Consider the following 20,334-nt stretch of genomic DNA (forward strand, 5'->3'; position numbering starts at 1 on the left):
TTGAGCGCTCACTCTTTGCGGTCTGTTGACGCCTCTATGTCTGAGCGAGCGAACGAAACATGCGCTCGCTATTTTGTAAAGACGCCCCCTGGCCGCTCGCATCATACGTCATCTCCGCTATTTATTTGATTAATCGAGTACATCGAAAGGCATCTGAACTGCTCGCAGTGCTTGTGGTAGGTTTATCCTACCGCAATCACGCGAACAGTTCAGGCTAAGAGACAACCAAGTGACGTGGTCGATGACGCTGCTTTGTTAATTATGCACACCCTTAAAACGCCCATTTTGACCGTTTGGCACGCCTGAGTTCGGATCACCACTCCCCCGTTTTCAAGCACCTTCCCCTGTTACCACCCACAAACGCCTCATCCTGTCACTCAAATTAGCAGGCACTTGCTATTTGGCGAGCGCTCGATTTCCGACCGCACTGACTGGTTGGCGCATGCGCATTACGACCCATACGCAGTTGTGCGAACATCGCTCGGAGCAAACGAGCGGCCGCTTACGAGTGGCTCTGAATCAGGCCCTCTGTGTGTCACTAGTTAGTTATACAGCTTGAACAGCAGTATCCACTAGGCTGCAAATATGAGGCTGAACACTTACAATATCCCTTCTATACACTTAGGGGTCCATTTATCAGTAATCACATTTGCAATGTGATCTGGGCGTGATATTAGCGCCCATAATCGCAAGATAGTGCCGACATGTATCAAATTACACATGCAGGGACAGTGGCCATCCCTGCGACGTGATCAGAGTGAAGAGAACGTCTCATTACTTCTGCGTCGGACTCCGGCGCATGCACAGTCTACAGACCACTCATGCACGGCGGCCATTCCCAGGGCTCCGGGGGATTTTTATTGTTGAGGAAAATGCCACAAATATTTAATAATAGGTCCTGTAGTGCGAATAAGATTGTAAGAAAATCTTTCAAGATGGAAAGTTGATGCATTGTCTTAATACCCTATACCAGTGATTCCCAACCTTGGTCCTCAAGGCACACTAACAGTCCTGGTTTTAGTGATATCCATGCTTAAGCACAGATGGTTAAATCAAAATAACTAATGTACTAATTAAGTCACCTGTGCTCAACTGTAGCTATCCTTAAAACCTGGACTGTTAGAATGCCTTGAGGACTGTGGTTGGGAACCACTGCCCTATACATTACAATTTAATATTCACAAGGAAGGATTAGCAAACGTCAATTACCTCAAATAAACATTCATAAAAACCCTACATAGTTAGAACACTAACCGTTTTACCCATCCAAGGGAATTGTCATGCTGCTGGTCTGCAAGATACGGGGCTGGGGGTTCTGCAAGGGACTCTAGAAAGTGTATCTGACCCGGCTCTGCTGGACAGAAGAGAGCACCTGTAACCAGAACTAACCAACAGATGGTTAAGGTGCATAGGCCACATATACATTTTGCTGAACATGGTAAAGTAACTTAGATATAACAGTTTAATGCCATTATCCCTCAGAAATTAGAACTGGAGAACAAGAAATGTTGGCCACTGGATACAGACTCTTTAAATAAATATATAATTATATATATATATATATATATATATATATATAACAAGAGATATGGTAAGAACTTACCTTTGTTATCTCTGTTTCTACGAAGTCCATAGGGTCCACAGGGTGACCTTGGGGTATAGCTGGATCCTGGATCCTCGGGCACCACGGAGTTAAAGCTTTTAGCTGCTCCCAGGATGCACTTGGGTCCAACCTCCCCTATACCCCGCCCCCGAGCCACAGGCACCTCAGTTGGTAAGCAGCCCAGGCCGGAGGAGGAGACGAAACAGAGAGAAGGAAGACTGGAACACACAAGAACCATACTCACAGAAATGGGAGACGGAAAACCGGTGACCAGTCACAGAGCCCATATGAAGCCAGGTGCGTCAGGGCGGGTGCCCTGTGGACCCTATGGACTTCGTAGAAACAGAGATAACAAAGGTAAGTTCTTACCATATCTCTTGTTTTCTACTTCAGGGTCCATAGGGGTCCACAGGGTGACCTTGGGGATGTCCCAAAGCAGTCCAACTAAGGGCGGGGACGCTCCTGTGCTGATAGGAGAACCCGGCGCCCAAAGGATGCATCCTGAGAGGCAAAGGTGTCAAACGCATAGAACCTCAAAAAGGTCTGAATGGAAGACCAGGTGGCCGCCTTACAGAGCTGAACAGCAGAGGCGCCACGGCTAGCAGCCCAAGAAGGGCCCACGGACCGAGTGGAATGAGCCTTAACAGAGGCTGGAACAGGTAAACCCTCCTGCATATAAGCCTCAATAATAACAGAACGAAGCCAACGGGCTAGAGTCTGTTTGTTGGCAGGCCAACCCCTCTTGTGAAAACCAAAGAGGATAAACAAAGAATCCGACTTCCTCACAGAACTAGTCCGGTCCACATAAACCTGGAGTGCCCTTACAACGTCTAAGGAAGTCTCCCCAGCCGAAAGATCAGGTGACTGAAAGGCTGGTACAACAATTTCCTGATTAATGTGGAACCTGGAAACCACCTTAGGCAGGAAATCAGGACGAGTGCGAAGCACCGCTCTGTCCTGATGAAAAATCAGAAAAGGGGGACGACAAGAAAGCGCCCCCAAATCTGAAACCCTCCTGGCAGAAGCAATTGCCAAGAGGAAAACAGTTTTAAAAGTTAGCCACTTGAGCTCCACTGACTCCAAGGGCTCAAAAGGAGGACCCTGTAAGGCCCTAAGAACCACCGCCAAATCCCACGGGGCCACAGGTGGCACAAAGGGAGGCTGGATTCTCAAAACACCCTGGAAAAAGGTGTGTACGTCCGGCATAGCAGCGATCCTGCGCTGGAACCACACCGACAGACCAGACACGTGTACCTTCAGTGAAGAAAGACGTAATCCTAAGTCCAAACCGGACTGAAGGAATGCCAGAATACGCGAAACATGGAACACCTGGGGATCATAGTTTCTGGCCTCGCACCACTGAAAGTAAGTGTGCCACACTCTGTGATAGATCCTCGCGGAAGCAGGCTTGCGCGCCCTCAGCATGGTGGTAATAACGGAGCTAGAAAAGCCCCGAGACCTCAGGACGGCTGTCTCAAGAGCCACGCCGTCAAAGATAGTCGACCCAGATCCGGGTGAAGACAGGGCCCCTGAGACAACAGGTCCCGCCGTTGAGGTAGGAGGTACGGAGCGTCGATGGACAGGCTCCGCAGATCGGAGTACCACGGCCTTCTGGGCCACGCTGGGGCCACCAGGATCAGTGTGCCTCCGTCCTGTTTGAACTTGCGCAGGACCCGAGGCAGCAGAGATATCGGAGGGAACAAGTAAGCCAGTTGAAACAGCCATTTCACCGACAGCGCGTCTATCAGACTTGCGCCTGCGTCCCTTGTCCTTGACCCGTACACAGGCAGCTTGTGATTGTAACGGGACGCCATCAGGTCCAGCTCTGGCAGCCCCCACTTGTCCACGAGTAGTTGGAATACCTCTGGATGAAGCGACCATTCCCCGGGATGCACATCGTAACGGCTGAGGAAGTCTGCCTCCCAATTGAGGACTCCTGGGATGAAAACTGCCGAGAGAGCTGGAAGATAGCGCTCCGCCCAAGCCAGGACGCGGGACACCTCCGACATCGCAGCTCGACTGCGAGTCCCTCCCTGGTGATTGATGTACGCCACCGTGGTGGCGTTGTCCGACTGCACCTGAACGGCCCTTCCGTGAAGAGCGGTGCCGGACGACTGCAGGGCTCTGTATACTGCCCGCAGTTCCAGGATGTTGATGGGAAGAATCGCTTCCTCCGCCGACCAACGACCCTGAAGTGACAAGGAGCCTGTCACCGCCCCCCAACCCCGGAGACTGGCATCTGTCGTGAGCAGAACCCATTCCGGGATCCAAAAGGGGCGCCCCTCCAGGAGATGCGCTGTCTGCAGCCACCAGGCTAGGGACAGACGCACCTCCGAGGACAACACCAGCATCTGAGAGCGGATCCTGTGTGGCAATCCGTTCCATTCTGAAAGAATCAGCCCCTGCAGGGGCCTGGAATGGAACTGGGCAAACTCCACCATGTCGAATGCCGACACCATGGACCCCAAAACTCTCATCGCTGAGTGCACCGACACTCTGCCACTGCTCAGACAACTGTGAATCCGCAGCTGTAAGGAGGAGACCTTCTCTGGAGTCAGAAAAATCCGTTGCTGACGAGAGTCCAGCAGGGCCCCCAAATGAACCATCCGTTGTGATGGGATGAGGGAGGATTTCTTCCAGTTGATCAACCAGCCGTGCGCCTGTAGACAAGCGACCGTCAGGTGGAGATGCTGGATCAGTACCTCCGGGGAGCTTGCAAGCAAGAGGAGGTCGTCTAGATACGGTAGCAACCGTATCCCCTGGCTCCGAAGGTGAGCCGCCATGACCGCCATCACCTTGGTAAATACCCTTGGTGCCGTGGAGAGACCAAAGGGTAGAGCCCTGAATTGGTAGTGGTTGTGGAGAATAGCAAACCGCAGAAACCGTTGGTGCGATGTTGCTATAGGCACATGGAGGTAGGCGTCCTGGATATCCAGGGAGACCATATAGTCCCCCGGTTCCATCGCCAGTATGATGGAACGCAAAGTTTCCATCCTGAATTTGGGAACCCTGAGAAACCTGTTCAGGGACTTCAAATTGAGGATGGGGCGATGAGAGCCATTGGGTTTCTGCACCAGAAACAGCGTAGAGTAATACCCCATCCCACGTTGAGACTGTGGTACGGGTATAATGACCCCCGCCGTCAGCAAGGCCTCTATGGCTTCCTGAACCTGCAAGGCCTTGGTTTTGTCCTGAGAAGGACTTGTGCAAAAAAACTGGCAAGGCGGCCTGTGCCGAAAAGACAGGGCGTACCCCTGGGAGACCACTTCTCGCACCCAGGCATCCGTGGTGGTATTGTGCCAGCACTGGGCGAATTGAAGAAGTCGGCCTCCCACTCTGGGGTCCCCCAGAGGGAGGCCCGTCCCATCACGCAGAAGGCTTATCTTCTGGCTTGGAAGAAGGGCGCCTAGCACTCCAGGCTTGCTTCTTTGGCTTTGAGGCGGTCTTGGGTGCGGACTGCCTCGGGAAGGACTGACCCTTTGCCTTGCCCTGAACCCGAAAGGAACGAAACGCCGAGCTCCGGACCTTAGCAGGTGTAGTAGCTGAAGGGAGGAAGGCTGACTTGGATTTTGCCAGGGTATCTACTATTTTGTCCAGGTCCGGACCAAATAGTAATTCCCCATTAAAAGGTAAGGCCTCCAAGCCTTTCTTTGAATCCGCGTCTGCTCTCCAAGACCGCAACCACAAGGATCTACGAGCAGACACTGCTGCCGCCGAAACCCTAGAGGTCAACAGGCTAGCATCCAAAGATGCTTCTCCAATGTAGGAGGCGGCATCTCTCATCTGTCCTAACAACGCCCTCTGGACGTCCGGAGATTCATCCGTAAACGTGTCCTCCAAGGCGTTGGCCCACCCCTCAATGGCCTTGGCCACCCAGGAGATGGCCATGGACGGCCGGGCTACAGCCCCTGAGAGAGACTAAATAGACTTTAGACAAGTCTCCACCTTCCTGTCCGTAGGATCCTTCAGCGAGGATATAGACGGCAATGGCAAAGTAGCACTCCTGATGAGGCGTGTTACATGGGAATCGACTGCAGGCGGAGTTTCCCATTTCTTACAATGCGCTTCCGGGAATGGATAATTGGACGCCAAGCGTTTCTGTGGCAGGAAACGCTTACTGGGCGTCTGCCAGGCCACCGCCATGTGATCAGTCAACTGATCAGACAAGGGGAACGCTGTAGAAGTAACCTTAGCTTTTTTAAAACTAGGATACCTTGACTTGGGAGCGGGTGCCTCATCCTCAATCAGAAGAATAGCCCGCACCGCCTTAACCAGAGCCCGCACATTGATGGAAGACTTAGTGTCTACCTCCTGGACTGAGGCATCTGAGGCTGAGTCATCCTGTACCTCACCATCATCCGAGAACCCCTCAGAATCCGAAAGATGCGCAGCCTGTGCCATGACTGAGCGTTTAGACGCCCTGGAGGGCACGTCACTGCGCAACATCGACTGAAAAGCCGAAGATGCTGCCGCCAAATCTTGGACAGTGTGGGAAAGCGCATCCACCCAGGGTGGAGGAGCTGTCACAGGAGCCTGAAACGGCACCACAGCCGGCTGTGCCACAGGGGTGGACTGAATATACATTGGCAACCCCGCATAGGGACCAACAGGCTGAGACCCCGGGGGAGTCTGCAATAATTGTGGGACACCCGGGGAATGGGGGATGGCAGGCTGGGGCAACGCCCTAGTAGGGGCGGCAGTCGGGACCGACAGACGGTCCGCGATGGACACCAGCACCTGGGAAAACATCGCCCATGGTGGCTCCTGCGAAATGGGAGGTTTAGACGTACCAGGGACCGCCTGGCACCGTCCGCACAGGCCGTCCTGTGACAAATCCTCCCTATCCACTCCTGCAGAACAGCGCCTGCAGGAGAACAATGCTGGAGCCCCGGAGTGCTCAATCTCCTCCTCAGACATGACTTAGGAAGAAAACGTGCGCACTCACCAGTGTGCTGAACAACAGCCCACAATATGGCACCGTGTAGCACACAACTGTATGTGACGGACCTCACAAATACGTGATCTATATAGGTGAGGTCAGTAGAAACACCCTTCCCCCGCACACCTGTAGGGCTTGTAGGAGAAGGAAAGGGATAGGTACAGGCTGACAGTAAGTAGAAAAAAGACACAGACAGGCAGCACTAGCAAAAGTCACATACCATGCAGGAAGATATACTCACTGCACCTTTCCACTACAATCAACCTCCCAGATTCAGTGTCTGGGAGGGCTATAGTGCTGTGTACACTGTCCTTCTGCAGGGGAGAGGTACACAGGGGGACCGGTCCGCGTGCTCCCTGAGAGTATCCACGCTGCCACAGAGAAAATGGCCGCTGGAGACCTCAGAGGAGGAGTGGCCGAGTAGCTGCAGCTCAGCGACGCCAGACTACGAGCTGAAAGGCGCGCTGAGCTGAGGGGAGGAGCCGCTGACAGGGAAGGCTTCCTCCCCTGGCTAGCATATTAACCCCCGGGTTGCCGGCATCCCGCTTGCCGCGATATTAACCCTGGTGGTCTAGTGGTCTGGCGGGGTATGCCTCCGCTGGAGGGGGGGCCCGCCGCCACCGCTAGCGCCCCCGGTCTGTCCCCTAGACCGGGGGCATGGGACTGCATTTGAAAGGAACCCGCGCACCGCCGCTAATCAGCGGTGCGCGGCTTACCTGATCTCCCCGGCGTCTTCCGGCAGCAGTCCCGGGGGAAACCAGAGTCCGGCTAGTACAGACTCTGGCTTCCCCCGCCGCGATCCCCAGTTCAGTGCTGGCGTCGCGGCGCCAGCAGGGAGAAGGAGCGGCAGCGTGGGCGTCTGTACAGACAGCCCAGCGCTGCTGCTCTAGAGAAAAAACTTATAGTAAAAAATAAATAAATTTAACTAAGTTAAATAAAAAATTAAAAGCTTTAGGGGGCTGCTCCTGCAGCCCACCCCGCAGGGTGACCCGACTCCGGCCGGGCACCATCTAAAACTGAGGTGCCTGTGGCTCGGGGGCGGGGTATAGGGGAGGTTGGACCCAAGTGCATCCTGGGAGCAGCTAAAAGCTTTAACTCCGTGGTGCCCGAAGATCCAGGATCCAGCTATACCCCAAGGTCACCCTGTGGACCCCTATGGACCCTGAAGTAGAAATATATAAATATATAACAAAATTATCCAATATTAAATTATTAAATAGTAAATTGTACAACTTAAGCTGGCCACACATGCTGCAAGATCTACTCTGCTTCGGTCCATCTGGAATATCTACTCTGCAGCCATTACCATGCAGTTTGGGTCCTGTGTGATTCTGCTGACTACCCAGTATCACTGTAATTTAGTCTGTGTATGGCCAAGCTTGAGAGAGATTAATTAGACAATCAGAAAAGCAGGATCAGACTGTGTATAGATAGCACTGCACGGTTTTTATACAAGCAAATGCCACATGAAAATCTACCTTTATCAGCTTTAAGAAGCTACATTTATCAAGCCTTGGAGAGAGAGAGAGAAACTGATTGGTTGGCATTGACAATCTCTCCACTTTACGACTTTTTTTTTTTTTTTTAAGCAGAGCCTGTAAAATGACATTTGGAAGCTGATTGGTTGGTATCTACACTCGCTCTCTCTCCCCAATATTTAATAAATCTCTCCCCAAGTAGGTGATGTAGCAAACCTTCGAGGGAGATAAAAATGGAAATCTTGCACATACAAATGTGTCCTCATACGTACAGCTTTGCTGCAGTCGTACCAAACAGCCCCTCTTGGTGCACCAGGTCCCAAGCAACTCTTATAGCGCCGGGCATCTTTTGCCCCAAAATTTATCTTTGTTGCAAGATAATTAGACTAGGATGCACCAGGAGACTGTGAGGATTAATTTGATATGCAACACTTGTATATCGGTGTGCGACAGTTTCCGGCTCTGCTTTTTTCAACACCAAGGTCTGTTGTGCTTCATATATAAACTCAGTCGCACACTCCTACTTTTCTTTAAAATAAGTATTTTAATTACACTGTTTGAACCTTTGTTCACTGCAATATTCCAGCTATTCTTAAGGGGCCTATCCATTCGACGACCTGAAAGTCTGAAAGTCTAGCGTTCAGACCTTCAGGTCGCCGAGGTGCGGGCACCGAACTGAACAGCATTCACTGAACGTCATTCAGTGAAGCGGCCCGACCTCCTATCTCTGAACATGCCAAACCTGATGAGCGTCGTCAGGTTGACGGGCATGTTCAGTAGATAGTCGGGGTCGGCAAGGACCCTGCGTGCACACGCATCGCTGGTCCTTGCCGGCTATCCATTACACGACTTTGTGAACAATGCGACAAAAACCTCCTGGTTTTGGTCGGATTGTTCACAAAGTCGGGTAATGGATAGGCCCCTTTAGTCATACAGAGTAAGGTTATGGGCTCTCAGGGCATACTGCAAGAGATGTACCTTTGATTCTGTAATTCCTCTTCCCCATACTAAACATATAAAAATGTCAATTAAAGTGCGGCGTTTGGGAGCAAATTGCTAATTGTCATTTGCTTTCATACAATACCAGATTTTCATTCCAACCAACTAGTTAGTCTTTGAAGAAGCTATTGATGACTTATGGTGGCCATACACTGTGCGATGCACCGTGTAGGGCGACTGCCGATCCGTCAGCAGACGGATCGTGCTGTCTCCACCGGCAATCATATGCCGGCTTCCCCCTCATTCATCTGAATGGGATTGCACATCGCAACCCAGATCAGATGGTTTTGCAGGAAGACCCCACGGGAGCACGCAGCACGATATCAGGTACGATATCGTGCCCATACACGGCATGATATAGCACCTATATCGTGCCGATCCGTCGTATCGGCACGTATATCTTGCAGTGTATGGGGGCCTTTAGACTACACTAGAACTATTATGTATTGGGACACTAAGGGATAAATTTACTAAAGTGAGAGATTTTAGAAGTGGAGATGTTGCCCACAGCAACCAGACTCTACATAACATTTAACTAGCAGATTCTAGAAAATAATAGCTGGAGTCTGATTGGTTGCTATGGGCAACATCTCTACTTCTAAAAACTCTCACTTTAGTACATTTACCCCTAACTGTTTGTGTTGCAGAGACAGTGCAATTGTACTAAAGCGATCTGGTGACCTGTGGCAGACTATTATAAATGCATACTTAGAGGGATGTATTGCATAACGATAAGATATTAAATTGAGTTTAATATTAAACTCTGCCCTCACTACGTCAGGACTTGTGAGTCTGCATGACTGCAGTTCTGACCCTATTTGGTAGCAGACAGGGTGATACAGTTAGTGGGCCCTGACATACAGTAAAGACATTTGGTGATCTTCACTCACCAGTTAATTCGGTGACACTCTCCACGTTACAGAATGGGGAATCTTGTGTAGAGAGCTCCAGTGACACCGCAACATTGGATGAACCTTCCAACTTATAAACCATGGACAGCACGAGTTTTTCCGGAGCTGGAACACGTAGAGGAAACAACCTAGCCATCCCAGCCCCCCCAACATTGAAGTGTAAGAAGGAAACATAAATAATATCACATAACGCATAGCTAAAAATAAACTGCCTTAACACTAACACTAGAGTACATTTAGCAACAGGTTAACCTGTAATTACTCATCTAAATGTTACAGTACACATAAAAATACTAATTTAGGCAATAGTGTAAAAGCACGTTATCATCAAGTCCGTTCTATGACGCACAGAAAACAATTTACAGAAGCTTGAAAAAAAATATATGTTTTCATTTAATTACAAGTGAAAAGTGAGTGCAGCAAAGGAGTATTTACATTTTTTCATACTGAAAGGCAAACCATACTACAGTATTTATATATACATGTTTCAGTATGTGCTTTCATCAGCCCTGTGGATGGAGGAAAATGTATTACTACACAAGTGCCACCCACTGGAGGGGAGAGGGGGGACTGCAGTATCACGCAAGTGAGGAGGAAGTGAATGCAGTATCACGCAAGTGAGGAGGAAGTAAATGCAGTATCACGCAAGTGAGGAGGAAGTGAATGCAGTATCACGCAAGTGAGGAGGAAGTAAATGCAGTATCACGCAAGTGAGGGGGGAGGAAATGCAATACTACATGGGTGACTAGGAGAAGTAATGCAGTACTAGGCAGGTGAGGTAATGCAGTACTAGGCAGGTGAGGGGGGGTAATGATCGTCCTACTCAGGTGAGGGAGGAGGAAATGCATTTCCTCCCCTTCACTTGCGTAGTAATGCCTTTCCTCCTCCCACACCTGATTGGGACGATCATTACCCCCCTCAGCTGCCTAGTACTGCATTACCTCACCCCCTCACCTGCCTAGTACTGCATTACCTCACCCCCTAACCTGCCTAGTACTGCAATACCTCCCCTAGTCACCCATGTAGTATTGCATTTCCTCTCCCCTCATTTGTGTAGTACTGCCTTTCCTCCACCCTCACTTGCGTGATACTGCATTTACTTCCTCCTCACTTACTACGCAAGTGAAGGGGAGGAAATGCAATACTACATGGGTGACGAGGGGAGGTAATGCAGTACTAGGCAGGTGGTGGTGGGGGGGTAATGCAGTTCTAAGCAGGTGGGGGAGTAATGCAGTACTGGGCAGGTGAGGAGGGGGGGGTAAATTATCGTCCTACTCAGGTGAGGGGAGGGGAAATGCAGTACTACGCAAGTGAGGGGGAGGAAATGCAATACTACATGGGTGACTAGGGGAGGTAATGCAGTACTACTCAAGTTAAGGGGAGGACATTCAGTACTACATAGGTGAGGGAGAGGAAATGTTTTACTACTACGACACGGATGGTGTAATGGTTAGCATTACTGCCTCACAGCACTATGGCCCTAACTGTGTGTTCAGTGAATGGTCAAATATTCTCTGTAGAGAACTACAGAATATGCATGCGCTATATAAATAACTAATAAATAATACGACACGGGTGAGAGGGGAGGGAAGGTATTACGACACGGGTGAGAGGGGAGGGAAGGTATTAAGACATGGGTGAGGGAGGCTATGAGTGAAAAAAGTGACATAACTTCCTCTAGGTAATGTAATCATGCCTACAACATAGCATGGTAACAGGTCCCTCTGGCAGCACATCACATCACTTTTGTCCCTATCAGGGCTTTTAAATATTATTGAGAGATAGGAATTATTGTAAAGAGGTTCCCCATTTCTTCTAGTAAATGCTATGTCTGGAGTATACAAAAAGTATTCAGTATATCTCCACCAAAGCACTTACCTTAAAGATACCCCATTGGTTTCTGACGATAAGGTTCCTTCAATGAGGAGGGAATTGCCTCCATGCCAGGCATTCTGTGGGCATATCCGGGATCGCACATAACTGACATCTTCACCATAGGCTATATCAGATAAGAGGGGCTGTAGCTCCTGAGCACTTAAGTTAAACCAAGGACCATTATCTTCTACCTAAAATGTACAGACAGAGCAAGTAATTAGTAGTAGTAGTAATGTATTGCTCTAATAAATTAGAGAAGCAGCTGCATGGGTGCAAGATGTACATTAAAATACATGCAATGATCTGCATGAATTGGTGACAGACTACTGTAATATACATATTAATGTTGAGTAGTGAAATCTAATAAAGTCGCTAGTGTATGTACACTAAAATATACTTTCATTATAAGAATGTCCCAATTTAGCCCAATGCTTGTTGCCACAGACAATGGGTGTAAAAATTGAGGTTTAAAATGGATCTAAAGAAAAGACAGAAAAAGGTTTAAAAAAAAAAAAAACAAACCTGCACTTTGGGAGAGATGATGGACAATTCTGTAATAAAATCTAATTACAGAAGGAAAAGCAGATACAAATACAAGAAAAAGCTATGTCGGGCACAACATTACCTTCTCCGACACCTTGCTAATAGGCTTCAATGTGAATACGCATTTTCAGCTTTCATCTGCTTTTAAATTCTGACAGTACTTTAGTATCCAGTAATCCATAAGGTTTCTTCTTGCTGAAGAAGTGAATGTGCAACTTTATGTAGTGTGCTCTGAGATGCACTAGATTCCTTAATGTATGTATTTATATCCATCACTAGTATCCATAATGTGTTTTTTTTTCTTGTATAAGTAGCCCCAGATACGTGCAATAATGCATACTCCATTACTGACATACGTATACTATTACTGCATCTATCATTGCCACATGTTCTCCATTATTCCTTGGCTGTTCATCATATTATAGTTAGGGAGAGGGGGATGTACAAAAGCAATAATTCATAAAGGCCTAGACCCTCCACCAATTAGACCTATTGGGCGGAATTCAATTCTCTCCAGCCCCTATCGCGCCCGACGGAGCTATTCTATTCTTGCTCCTGTCGGGCGCGATCAGCTGCCCAGTGCTACACTTCAGCTCGCAGCCCCTGGGGGATGAGAGCTGAAATGTGAGAAGTGTGACATGTTTGGGCCCCCAAACATCACTTTTCGCGATCGCACCCAGCACTTTGGTCGGGTTTAGCTGCTTTACGCGGCTAAACCTGACCTCTATGGGCGCGATCTGCGTGAAATTCTGGCACAATTGAATAGCGGCCCGCGATCTCCTGTCACTTTAGACGGGAGATGCGGGCCGCGAAATCAATTGAATTCCGCCCACTGTGTCAGCGAACGGCTCCCTATTTCAACCAGTGGCCACTTTTTTAGACTCATTATTGCAACCATTAGTTCAGAAAGAGAACACTTTTTTACTGGACACTACTTTTTTGTTGAACAAATTACAGAGTCTTGAGAATATACCTATTAACAGTTGGTTGGTGACTACTGATGTGATTAATCTATATACACCTCTATTCCCCACACTTTGGCTTGAGAGCTGTAAAAGAGTTTTTGGAAAATGGGAGCGACTTTGATTATGTCAAGATTGAAATTATTCTGTTATTGTTTGTTTTGCTGTTGAATAATAATTTTCTTTCTGTATAATGATGATTTTTTTCTCCAGATAAGGGGCTGTGCCATGGGCAGTTCAGTGGCACAGCCTATGCCAATATCCTTATGTTTTCTATCGAATCTGTTTTGTTTTTTTCGGATCCTTTAATTTCTAGTAATACGATTTATTTACTAGGTATATAGAAGATTTGTTTCTTATTTGGCAGAATGATATTTCACTCTTGATTAAATTACTTGAAGATCATAATAAGACGGATTGCCCAATTAAATTTACCTTTACATCTAGTAAACAAACCATAAAATTTGTTGGATGCAAATACTGTATTTCCATACATGATAACCATCTTAGGACTACAGTTTTTACTAAACCAACTGATAGAAATAAGTTATTAAAAGCCCAAAGCTTCCACCCTAAATCTTTAATTAATGGTTCCGTATTCTCAATGATCCGTATTTTCCGTATAAATAGTGATTACCATACAGCAGTATCTCAAATTGATTCTCTTATAGAGAAAGTTCTAGAGAGGATACTCTAAAAAAAAAAAAAGGAGAGCACTTTGCTTTGGACAGAAAGGATCTGCTATGTAACAACAAGTCAGATAAAGACTGATATTGGATTTCCATTGGTTAATAGTTTTAATGTAGCATCACCATTGATCAATAGCACTGCTAAAAGTTTATGGCCAATTGTGCAAGGTGATGAAACATTAACACTTAAAGATTATCAATTTATGACTTTTTATTCCAGAGGTTGTAACCTCCGCGATTTGCTAGTTATAACCAATTCTTGTGATAAGAAAAATAATGAAATCTCTTCTTTTTTGAGTAATAGCAGATTAGGATGCTTTAAAATGTACATGTGTCACATGTCAGTTTTTATTAACTTGTGACACTTTTAGACATTTACAAAATAAAACATTATTTTAACTGTAATTCCTCTTTCGTAGTCTATCAAATTATATGCCCCTGTGGGTTAAATTATATCGGTAAAACCGAACGAAAACTTAAGGAGCAGATGGTGCACCATCAGCCAGCCATTCGTGCAGCTTTATTATCTAAAACTAGTGATCAGCCTGTTGCAAGGCATTTCAGTGAGTGTAACCATCCCCTTCATAGCTTACGATATAGGATGATTGACTACATCCCTTCTTCTATTAGAGGTGGTAATCGTGCACACAAGTTACTTCAATGTGAAGTCCGATGGATCCATCGATTGGATGTAATCCATCCTAGGCGTCTGAATGATCGCATCTCATATTCGAATTTTAGGTAATTCTATATCTGCTAAAGTTTAATATGTATTTGATTTCGATTTTGTGTTAGTTAATCTGATTTAGAGTACTTACTTTATAGTACGATGTTGTCTTTTATATTTGATATATAACTTTAAACATTTCCATATTTATACCTTTCTTATATGGTACTATTGATAAGTGTATCGAATGTGGTTTCTAAGTTTTATCTGCAACAAGTTTTTGTAACATTCCTTTTTGTTACTCATGCTAGCTTATACTTGTTACATTGTATCCCCCTCCTTGCTTTGGTGGTAGCTATGGGGACTGTATACTATGAACTAACGTGACTGAACGTCCTCTGTGTATGTCGTCAGTCCAAGGCGCGGCAGCAGAGCAGGTGAGTGGTACCCTCCTGCACACTGGCATTCACGAGGTGGACATATGTATAAAAAAAAGATATGTTTTATTGTCTTGTATTTATCCTGATGACAATATGAAATAAGATATTGAAACGTTGTAAGCTAATACGCTATCCGCAGCCTTTATTTTGGATGAATGAAGCTACAAGTGCCGTAACTCGACGTATATATTATATAGATTATATATACAGTCAGGTGCATAAATATTGGGACATTGACAGAATTTTCATATTTTGGCCTCTGTTCACCACCACAATGGATTTGAAATGAAACAAACAAGATGTGCTTTAACTGCAGACTTTCAGATTTCATTTGAGAGTAATTACATCCAAATCAGGTGAACGGTGTAGGAATTACAACGGTTTCTATATGTGCCTCCCACTTTTTAAGGGGCCAAAAGTAATGGGACTATCAACTCAAAAGCTATTTCATGGACAGGTGCGGGCTATTCCCTTGTTATTTCATTATCAATTAAGCAGGTAAAAGGTCTGGAGTTGATTCTAGGTGTGACATTTGCATTTGGAATCAGTTGCTGTCGACTCTCAATATGAGATCCAAAGAGCTGTCACTATCAGTGAAGCAAGCCATCATTAGGCTGAAAAATCAAAACAAACCCATCAGAGAGATAGCAAAAACATTAGGTGTGGCCAAATCAACTGTTTGGAACATTCTTAAAAAGAAAGAATGCACTGGAGAGCTCAGCAACACAAAAAGACCTGGAAGACCACGGAAAACAACTGTGGTGGATGACAGAAGAATTATTTCCCTGGGGAACAAAAACCCCTTCACAACAGTTGGCCAAATCAAGAACACTCTGACACATATACACCTACCTCCTGCAAAGTCAACAATCAAAAGAAGACTTCACAAGAGTGAATATAGAGGGTTCACCACAAGATGTAAACCATTGGTGAGCCTCAAAAACAGGAAGACCAGATTAGAGTTTGCCAAACAACATCTAAAAAAGCCATTACAGTTCTGGAACAACATCCTATAGACAGATGAGACAAAGATCAACATGTATCAGAGTGATGGGAAGAGAAGAATATGGAGAAGGAAAGATACTGCTCATGATCCAAAACATACCACCTCATCAGTGAAGCATGGTGGTGGTAGTGTCATGGCATGGGCATGTATGGCTGCCAATGGAACTGGTTCCCTTGTATTTATTGATGATGTGACTGCTGACAAAACAAGCAGAATGAATTCTGTAGTGTTTCGGGCAATATTATATGCTCATATTCAGTCAAATGCTTCAGAACTCATTGGACGGCGCTTCACAGTGCAGATGGACAATGACCCGAAGCATACTGCAAAAGCAACCAAAGAGTTTTTTAAGGCTAAAAAGTGGAATGTTATGCAATGGCCAAGTCAATCCCCTGACCTGAATCCGATTGAGCATGCATTTCACTTGATGAAGACAAAACTGAAGGGAAAATGCCCGAAGAACAAGCAGGAACTGAAGACTTTTGCAGTAGAGGCCTGGCAGAGCATCTCCAGGGATGAAACCCAGCGTCTGGTGATGTCTATGCATTCCAGACTTCAGGTTATAATTGCCTGCAAAGGATTTGCAACTATTAAAAAGTGAAAGTAGATTCAGGATTGCTTAGTTTGTCCCATTACTTTTGGCCCCTTAATAAGCGGGAGGCACATATAGAAACCGTTGTAATTCCTACACCGTTCACCTGATTTGATGTAAGTACCCTCCAATTAAATCTGAAAGTCTGCAGTTAAAGCACATCTTTTTTTGTTTCATTTCAAAGCCATTGTGGTGGTGAAGAGAGGCCAAAATATGAAAATTCTGTGAATGTCCCAATATTTATGCACCTGACTGTATGTGATATAGAGATAATATATATATATATATATACACACACATATACATACACATATATATACACACATATACATACATATATACATATACACACACACACATACATACATACAGACACACAGAAACCTGAAAGTATTCACAACGCTTCACTTTTTTTCCATATTTTATGTTACAGCCTTGTTCCAAAATGGAATAAATTCATTTTTGTAATCAAAAATTCTACACACAATACCCCATAATGACAATGTGTAAAAAGTTTTGAGATTTTTACAAAGGTGTTGATGCACCTTTGGCAGCAAGTACAGCCTCAAGTCTTTTTGAATATTATGCCAGAAGCTTGGCACACCTATCTTTGGGCAATTTCACCATCAGATTGGATGGGGAGAGTCGGTGCACAGCCATTTTCAGATCTCTCCAGAGACGTTCAATCAGATACAAGTCTGGGCTCTGGCTGGGCCACTCAAGAACATTCAGAGTTGTCCTGAAGCACTCCTTTGATGTATTGGCTGTGTGCTTAGGGTCGTTGTCCTGCTGAAAGATGAACAGTTGCCCCAGTCTGAGGTCAAGAGAGCTGTGGAGCAGGTTTTCATCCAGGATGTACACTGCTACATTCATCTTTCCCTCTATCCTGACTAGTCTCCCAGTTCCTGTCGCCGAAAACCATCCCCACAGCATGATGCTGCTACCACCATGCTTCACTGTAGGGACGGTATTGGCCTGGTGATGAGCGGTGCCTGGTTTCCTCCAAACATAACACCTGGCATTCACGCCAAAGAGTTCAATCTTTGTCTCATCAGACCAGAGAGTCCTTCAGGTGCATTTTGGCAAACTCCAGGTGGGTTGCCATGTGCTTTTTACTAAAGGAGTGGCTTCCGTCTGGCCACTCTACCATACAGTCCTGATTGGTGGATTGCTGCAGAGATGGTTGTCCTTCTGGAAGGTTCTCCTCTCTCCACAGAGGAATGCTGTAGCTCTCACAGAGTGACCATCGGGTTCTCGGTCACCTCCCTGACTAGGGCTCTTCTCCGCTCAGTTTAGACGGCCGGCCAACTCTAGGAAGAGTCCTGGTGGCACTGAACTTCTTCCATTTACGGCTGATGGAGGCCACTGTGCTCATTGGGACCTTCAAAGCAGCAGATATTTTTCTGTACCCTTCCCCAGATTTGTGCCTCGAGACAACCCTGTCTCAGAGGTCTACAGACAATTCCTTGGACTTAATGTTTGGACATGCACTGTCAAGTGTGGGACTTTATATAGACAGGTGTATGCCTTTCAAAATCATGTCCAATCAACTTAATTTTACCACAGGTGGACTCCAATTAAGCTGTAGGAACATCTCAAGGATGATCAGTGGAAACAGGATGCACCTGAGCTCAATTTTGAGCTTCATGGCAAAGGCCGTGAATACTTATGTACATGTGATATCTTAGCGTTTTTATTCAATTTGCAAAATTCTCTCAAAAAACTTTTTACACGTGGTCATTATGGGGTATTGTGTGTAGAATTTTAAGAAAGAAATGAATTTATTCCATTTTGGAATAAGTTGTAACATAACAAAATGTGGAAAAAGTGAAGCATAGGGAATACTTTCCAGATGGGGGGGGGGGGGGGGAAAGAGAGAGGGAAAGAGAGAATATAAATATTATACACACACACACACACACACACACACACACACACACTATATATTTATTATTATTTTTTTTTTTTTTTCAACACGGGGTATTGAAATGAGGATTCCAGACAGGCCGATATATTTGGTAAAGCAGTGGCTTTTTAATAGCATCAAAACACTGCACCTTAGCATATGTGAGTTTAGGCCTGGACACACACACACACAGGCACATAACAGAAAATAAGCAAACAACATAAACGTAAATATAGGTCTCAGATCTCCTTGTGCTAATGTCTGTGGATCCTCCAGGTCTTGGCATCCTAATGCGAACCACCACCCCCAGCCTATCGCCTGGCAAGATTGTCCAGCATCAGGAGCAAGGAGCATCAGGTGTGTGGGAGTTTTAAACCCTTCCTGTGCTCCTGTGATTAATCCAGCTTGGTCTGTGTAAATGCGAAAACCTGGAATTCCACACCCCCACTGCTAATGCAGAACGCACAGGTTTCACTCCAGCCACCCTTGGAGGGAGCAGATTCCACCATAATGTGGGTGATTCAGGTGAGAGAATCCCTCTCACCACACCCCCCCCCCCCCCCCTTTCGCTTTTCCAAGCTTGGGGCAGTGCACGTATTCCTTGGCAACGGCCGACACCCTTCAGTCTTCTTCTTGCGGATGCTGAGTTGTACTTTTCCCTGCCACTCATTGGACAACGCATCTGTCAGAGACATCCATGTTGTCTCAGTGCGACATCCGTGTTGTCTAGCGAGAAGTACAGGGTCCGGACTTTCTTCTTGCCAGGGTTTGAGCAAGTTGACGTGGTATATCTGCTCTGCATGTCTCCTTCCTGGCTGCCTGACACAGTAATTTACCGTTCCTAAAGGTTCCACCACTTCATAGAGCCCGTGCCAATGGGCAAACAACTTACTTTCTTGTGTCAGCACCAATACTAGAACTTTGTCCCTGGATGAAACTTTCTCACCTGAGCTGTGGCATCACCTCTATAAGGTTTTCTCGAACAATGGTTCCTACTCCACAATGTTCAGTTTCTCTATTTTCTGCTGTTCCCATCCTTCCTTCGAGATGTCTAGGACGGCTCTTGGTTGCCTTTCAAAGGAGGAGCTCAAAAAGGACTAAATCCGGTTGAGGATTGGGGTACCTCACGTATGGCAAACATGAGGTAAGGAAGTAACTCATCTCACTCCCGTTTATTATCCAGGACAGCCCGGAGTAGCATAGGACTTTAAAGGTGCTGTTAAATCTTTCCACCAACCCATCCATCTGTGGGTGGTATGCAGTCGTACTATTCCCAACTTCTTACACAGTTCTGCCATTACTTGGGACATAAATGGAGTCCCCTGATCTGTAAGGATTTCCTTAGCGAACTCACGACGAAAAAAGAGGATCATAAACTCCCTGGCACTCAACTCTCTTGCAATAGTAGTTGTTTTGGTATTCTGCAAGAGTATAGCTTCTGGATAGCGGGTGGCGTAATCCAAGATCACCAGAACATATTGGTTACCCCACTTTGATTTTTACAGTGGACCAACGAGGTACATTGCAATGTGGTCAAATGATACCCCAACAATAGGAATTGGCACTAGTGGTGCTCTCAAATGAGGCCCTGGGCTGGTCTACTGGTACATGGGACACCGTTGGCAGTATCTTTTTACTTCAGCCGTGATTCCTGGCCAAAAGAATTGGAGCAGAATACATTCCAGTGTTTTCTCTTCTCCGATAGGACCTGCCCAAAAATGGGT

At 46.3% G+C, this 20,334-nt stretch overlaps 1 protein-coding gene across 3 annotated transcripts in view; it reads right to left on the minus strand.

Annotated features, from left to right (window-relative positions):
- The window catches only part of ENGASE (endo-beta-N-acetylglucosaminidase), a 63,746-nt gene that overhangs the window by 6,413 nt on the left and 36,999 nt on the right, over positions 1-20,334 (minus strand). For 2 of the 3 annotated variants that reach the window (XM_088482627.1, XM_088482629.1), the window contains exons 11-13: positions 11,809-11,996; positions 9,910-10,058; positions 1,255-1,384 (exon numbers count right to left, since the gene is read on the minus strand). In XM_088482627.1, coding sequence (XP_088338753.1) covers positions 1,255-1,384; positions 9,910-10,058; positions 11,809-11,996 — 467 coding nt within the window. The remainder of the gene's footprint in view (positions 1-1,254; positions 1,385-9,909; positions 10,059-11,808; positions 11,997-20,334) is intronic. The other variant, XM_088482628.1, reaches the window with a different exon arrangement.

Source organism: Taudactylus pleione, unplaced genomic scaffold, assembly GCF_031769625.1.
Source record: "Taudactylus pleione unplaced genomic scaffold, aTauple2 ptg000290l, whole genome shotgun sequence".
NCBI classification, from domain to species: domain Eukaryota; kingdom Metazoa; phylum Chordata; class Amphibia; order Anura; family Myobatrachidae; genus Taudactylus; species Taudactylus pleione.